This window comes from Orycteropus afer, unplaced genomic scaffold (assembly GCF_000298275.1).
Source record: "Orycteropus afer afer isolate SDZICR_OR568_19922 unplaced genomic scaffold, OryAfe1.0 scaffold00110, whole genome shotgun sequence".
Taxonomy (NCBI): domain Eukaryota; kingdom Metazoa; phylum Chordata; class Mammalia; order Tubulidentata; family Orycteropodidae; genus Orycteropus; species Orycteropus afer.
The window spans coordinates 5,734,856-5,741,573 of NW_006921697.1; the positions used below are offsets into that span (position 1 = coordinate 5,734,856).

At 38.4% G+C, this 6,718-nt stretch overlaps 1 protein-coding gene across 1 annotated transcript in view; it reads right to left on the bottom strand.

Moving 5' to 3' along the window:
- Nucleotides 1-6,718, bottom strand: part of DCTN4 (dynactin subunit 4) — a 41,313-nt gene that overhangs the window by 32,743 nt on the left and 1,852 nt on the right. Inside the window, exons 2-3 of the mRNA XM_007943626.1 lie at nucleotides 5,038-5,108; nucleotides 3,102-3,280 (exon numbers count right to left, since the gene is read on the bottom strand). Coding sequence (XP_007941817.1) covers nucleotides 3,102-3,280; nucleotides 5,038-5,108 — 250 coding nt within the window. The remainder of the gene's footprint in view (nucleotides 1-3,101; nucleotides 3,281-5,037; nucleotides 5,109-6,718) is intronic.

The window sequence follows — 6,718 nt, forward strand, 5'->3', positions numbered from 1 at the left end:
GAAAGAGACGCAAGAGACAGGCATTGCTGAGTGAGACACCGAGGGACACGGACTGCTGGGAGACAGACTGTTGGCTGAGGGACAGTGGGCTGGGAGAGAGACTGAGCGTTCTTCCTGAACTTGAATTGTAGTCTGGTGCTTCCCTAATAAACCTCATAATCTGTGAGTTGCGTGTGGCCACTGCAGTGAATTAGTGAACCCAGGAGAGAGGTGGTGGGTGCTTTGGGAGGAACGGTTGGAAAAGGGCTGGAAGGAGGCATCATGTCTGGCCTTGCAGTAATAGGCCTTGGGTTACTGCTGGTAATCCTGTCTTCCTCTTGTGGAATTAGAGGAGGTCAGAACATATGGCCTCCTTGCTGTTTTTGCAATGTATTTTTATTAATACAATGTACTAAGCTAGAAAACCAATCAAGAGTATAAGCATTCTAAATTAAAGCAGAAACTCAATAAAATCAAGGGTTAAAATTCTAAGAATACATTTGAATCTAAAGAAACTTCACCCATATTTACCTCCAAATTGCTTAAGAATCTATAGAAACTTTTAAACCAAAATCCATCTTCATTTTAGTTATGTCAAATAACATCTAATGAGTTTGTTACGGACTTCCTGATATAATTTCTATGAAAATCCAAAATTGGAATTTTTACAAAAGTTTTGAGAAAATTAAACAATAAAATAAGGAAAAAAGACAATAGGATGTTAGTGATGTTACTATTTATACAAAGCATAAATAGCAACTCAAGATTTTGAATAAAGAATGTTTCATCTCTCTGATGCTAACCATGGATTTCCTGGGTGGCAGGAATGGCTAACTGCTTGACTATTAGCAGAAAGGTTGGGGTTTGGTTTGCACGCATGCAGAGGTGCCTTGGAAGACCTGGTGATCTGCTTCCAAAAGATCACAACCTAGAAAACCCTATGGGAGCAGTTCTAGTCTGCACACGAGGTCACCATGAATCAGAATCAATTTGAGGACAACTAACAGCAACAGCAACATAGCAAATGTATATATTAAAAAAAAAAAGGTTTCCTGATAAAGATAAACACATTCTCCTAAAATGCTCAAATGATTGGAGAGGTAAACAATGCCTTAAAATGGTCTTTAAGTCCAACTACACAATTTTCCTGTTTCACTTATAAATCTCTTTCTAGATATATGTATATACACATACATAAATACACACACACACACACATATACATACATACATGTATTTCTGAACACATCTGAGTATTTCTCCAGGGTAGATACTTGGACAAACAATTCTGGGCAGAAGGATAAAAGCAATTTAAAATTTTAATAGATGTTATCAAATTGCTCCCTAAGGAACACTGTTAGATAGGTAGAGGTAAGTAGTGATTTGGGTGAAGAGAAGGGCAATGTACCAAATGTGAGTGATCAACATGGTGGCACTGAAGAGGAAGACATAGAGAGGTACATGGGAGGTATAGACAACAAAGATGAACCCTTTTGCACATACAGTAATGCGTTGTCAGTGAAGGCAAACATGGGTATACGGGTGGATAGATGGGTGGACAGGCTGAACTATTAGGTATGTTTGTGAAGCAAGGAGTGTACTCAAGACCATGTATAGGTTCGGCAGACAATGGTCCTAGAAGTGTATTGGTATGATCTGAATTCCCAGGTGTATAGTAGAGCTGACAAGGGACAAGTCAGCTACCCAGAGGGACCGAGTAGTTGAACCTGTGGGCTTCAGGACCATAGTCGCAAGGGACATCAAGCTCAATTGGCATAACATACTACACAAAACATTGTTCCACCTCTTTCGCGAGTAGCAATTGGTATCTTAAAAGCTTGCAAGCAGCCATCTAGATCCAACGATGGGTCTCTCTTCGTCCAAAGCAAAGAAGAATGAAGAAAACCAAAGCTTCGTGGAAACAATTAGTCCTAGTGACTGCACACCATGCGATCTGCAGCCTATATGATTGTGAGACTAGAACTAGATGGTGCCCTGCTACCACTGTCAACCACTCAGAGATGGATCTATGTAGGTGATCCTGGATAGAGAGGGAGAACAATGTAGAACAAAACTTAAAATCATTTGGGGGAAAAAAAAGGGGAGAGGACCAGGTTTGATGGTCTAACAGAGCTGGTGGAACCACTGAGACTATGGCCCCTAGCTGCCCTTCAGGTCTGGAATTTAACCCATACCTGTGGATTCCAGCCAAACAAAAGACAGGCATATGAGCTGAACATTTATCTGAGGTAGATATATTCTTTGGAGAGAACAATCATGGGAGAAAGAAGGGCTGTTTATGCACAGGGAGACAGCTCAAGGGGCAGGAGTGCATGGAGGGATGAACACAGGGAAGAGGTAACTATCGGGAGGAAGTGGGAGGGGAACTATTGCATTGTGGTAAATTGTAATCAATGTCATGAGACAAAGTATATGTGAACTGCTGTATGGAAAGTGAATTTGCTCTGCAAATTTTCACCCAAATCACAATTTAAAGTAAACAAAAAATGCTCCCTAAGGTAATAGTGTATTAGACAAAATTATTTCCCCATATTCTAGCCAATATTCACTACTACTAATTTTATAACTTTTGCCGAATTGATGGATGAAATTTCAATTTGCATCTCCCTGTTTACTATGGAAGTTAAATATATCTTTTTGCATATTTATTGACCATTTTATTTCCACTTGAGAGCTACTGTTCATATCCTTTGCCTATTTTTCTATTGGGTCACATTGTGTTATCCATCTTTAGTGTGTTAAATATGATCCGGATATTTTTCTTACCTTGTTACTTATCTTTTAATTTTGTTCACAGTGCCTTTCATCATCAGGAATGTATTTTTTTTTTTTATGATGAGCACTGATATTTTGTTTGATTCTAACAAAATGTTAGATTTATGAAAGCTATTTTACCAACTCTAAGAAAACTAATAGTATTACTTATCTCAGGTGAAGCCACCTGATCTAGGAATATGAGAATATGGAAAAACAGAAGATTTAACAATAAAACACTCTGAAGTTAGCTCCTACCACTCCAAAAAGGAGCAGAAACAATAATCCGTGGGCAATAATAGTCCTATCAATTTCATAAAATATCATGTTGAAGTTCACCTCACTCACCTACAGATTTGTCTGCCATGCCCACATCTCTAGACGTCCAGCGACAAAATCCACAGGCCAAATAATAGGCTTTCTTCATTGTGGTCTTGGCTGGGTCATCTGGCAGCTGTGTGGAGATGCTTGTTGCTCGGGTAGAGAGGGTATGCATGCAGCCAGGACAGTCAAAGCAATTGGCACATCTGTAACATGGCAAACAAAACAATTCACTGTTTCAACAAGCATTCTCCAAGCACTTACTTCATGCCAGACACTGTTCTACATGTTAGAATTCAAGAAAGAACAAACTATAAGAGAGTGGCTCTCAAACAAAAGAGAAATTTTAAGAAGTATTCCTCGGGACTTCTTACCAATTTTATTTTAAAATACCAATATTATAGATTATTAAAAAATAAAAGTACAATCATCACCAAAGCTTCAGAAGAATTAGAGGCTGACCCAAGCTTACTCCTACAGAAGAGTACACTATTAACGGTGTGAACTTTACTATTATAGACTTATTTTATGCTTATACAAAGCAGAAAGATTTCAGAAGAAAAGAGAAACACCACAGCTTAGAGACAGCAGACCAATCACATGGTAGAAAACTGAGAGGCAACAATACAATAAGCTGTGAAACTGGGTTTGGCAAATAATTGCTTGCTTGCTGCACCAGAGAACTGAAAACAGATACCAGACAATAATATCAAACTAGAATGGGTCAGAAGCGATCCACTTTCAGGATTTTCTGTTCTCTTCTCAGGGAGGAGAGATTATAACCCAAAGTATAAAACAAATCTTCATGAGTCTATACTCATATAAGTAAAGGACTGAGTAAATAAACAAATGGGGAGAGAAATCTTCCATGAAAAAGAATGCAAATAATCTATGTAGGTAGTCAGCCCTCAAGGAGGGGAAGAATTAATTCCCCACTCCTTAAGAGTAGGGTTGCACATATCAAGTAGACACACGCCCTGGAGAGAACAATCATGGGAGAAGGAAGGGCTGCTTATGCACAGGGAGATAGCTCAGGGTGCAGAAGAGTATGAAGGGATGGACACTGGGAGGAGGTAACTATGGGGAGGAAGTGGGAGGGGAGCTGCTGCATTGTAAATTTTGGTCAATGTCATGAGACAAAGTATATGTGAACTGCTGTATGAAAAGTGAATTTACTCTGTAAATCTTCACCCAAGTCCTAAAAAAAAAAAGAGTAGGGTTGCACATAGTGACTACCCTTCCAAGAGTACAGTACGAGAAGGGAGAGGAAAAAAAAAATTATAGTGGGGAAACCTGACACTTACTCAAGCCAGGCAATCAATTAACATCAACAGTGATGTCATACTGATAGTCTGTACCTTCAATATGATATGCTGAGAGATGCACTTTTACTCTGTGGTCTCCCATTACTTCAGTCTAATCATGAGAAAAACATTAGATAAGTTCTGTTCAAACAAATCCCAAATCTATAAAATATCTGACCAGTTATCCTCAAAACTGTTGAGAGACCATCAAAAACAAGCAAAGTCTGAGAAACTACCACAGCCAAGAAGCACTTAATAAACATGATTACAAGTGTGATGTGGATCCTAGATGGGATCCTGGAATAGAAAAGGGACATTAGGGAAAAACTGAGGAAAACTGGACAAAACATGGAGTTAATAATAATGTTCCTATATTGACTCCTTAATTACGACAAGTATGAGATGCTTACAATAGGGGAACCAGTGTAGGGGAAACAAGAACTCTCTGTACTACCTTTGCAACAATTCTATATATCCAAAACTGTTGTGAAATTTAAATTTTTTTTTTTAACAGTCGAAGGGCATTTTATCTTTAGCAAAGGTGATGCTAAAAAAATGAAAACCAGTTAGTTAAAAGATAATTAATTCCATGTGTTTTCTTACTAGCTATTACAAATGACGTAGTTTAAGAACGGAGGAAAAGGAGATCCTAGTCTTACCTGTTCTTTTTCAGTTTGGCTTCGGCCGATGGCATATTTTCTAAGCAACTGGGACAATAATGGGAATCCACCTAGAAGGAAGAAAAAAAAAAAAAAAAAAACAGGAAAACTCAATTTAGCTTGTATGTCTATGTCAAATAATGAATTTTAGAAATATCTTGTATTGTAGCAGAGGTGAGAAACCACTCGTCTGGCAAAGAACCTGGACTGTCTTCAGTTTAGAGTTTACTCTTTAATCGCCTGTTTTTTCTACTCTCTAGATTTTCCATATTCCTTTCTGATCTTTCCTGTTCCCTTTTATGTGTCACATGTGCTGAAAGTAGTCTATATAATAAAGTTCCAACAGAAAAATTCTTCAATAATCTAATGAACAGATTAATAAATTACCTAATTTTTAAATCTAATTTAGTTTTATTTGAATGAATAACCTGACTATACTTAAGGATGTTTAAAAAAAAAAAAAAAAAGCTTTCTAATTGCGGAAGTGATACACGTTCACTGTCCAAACTAAAATTAACATTTACAAAGTCATCTATAGCCAACCAACTAGACTTTAAAATGAAACATTAAACAACTAAAATAACAAGACAATCTTACTGTATTTAACTAAAAAGAGAGGAAAAAAGCCTAAATATTAAATTTATAGTACTGTTAAAGGTCTAAATAATTATTTCCTTTGTTGTTGTTATGTGCCGTCGAGTCGAACCTGACTCATAGTGACCCCTCCTTGGGTTTCTGAGGCAGTATCACTATGGAAGTAGATTGCCCCATCTTCCTTCCGAGGAGTGGCTGGTGGGTTTGAACTGCCAGCCTTCTGGTTAGCAGTCCAGTGCCTTAGGCACTATGCTACCAGAGCTCCCATTATTTCCTTTAAAGTAGGTAATTTGATAATTTGATAATTCTAGTCACCTGAAAATGGGTAGTTTTATGTGAACATAAATGTTATAATGGAAACTGTATCCTCTCTCATCATCTGCAATAATCTTTGCAAAGATTAACAAAGTTGCTGCTCAAATAATATACAGGAATGTAAGATGTAGTCTTACTAACTAAATATTTCCACTATCACAAAAGGCAAAATACAATTGATTCCTTCTTGCCCCCTTTTCAAATTCTGCTCAATTCCTTCAAGTGCACCTCCAATCCCAGCTTCTCTATTAGCTCTTTCTGGACTGCCCCAGCCCTTATTAGCCTCATCTTTCCCCCAACTCTGATGGCCTCCATCTCACATGTACACGAGGTTATAAAAGATGCAGTCATGGACTGAATGTCCCAGCTGAACAGATCTTCATAGATCACAGAAATTGATCTCCTTAAGGCCCACAAAAGGAGAAATCTGTTCTAATAAGCGGAGCTGGAGCAGGAGCAGGAACAGGAGCAGGAGCAGGAGCAGGAGCAGGAAAGAACTATAAAGAGAAGGGACCTGCCAAGAACATATACACACCCTACAAAACACACAGAATATGGCACTGGTTTTTATGTTGTTCTCTGTTAGCACTTTCCGAGTGTGTGAGGGGGTATGTGTATGTGTGTATGTTACATAAAAAACCAAAACCACTCACTGCCATGGAGTCAGATGCAACTCATAGCGACCCTTCCTTGGGTTTCCAAGGCAGTATCACTACGGAAGTAGATTGCCCAGTCTTCCTTCCGAGGAGTGGCTGGTGGATTTGAACTGCCA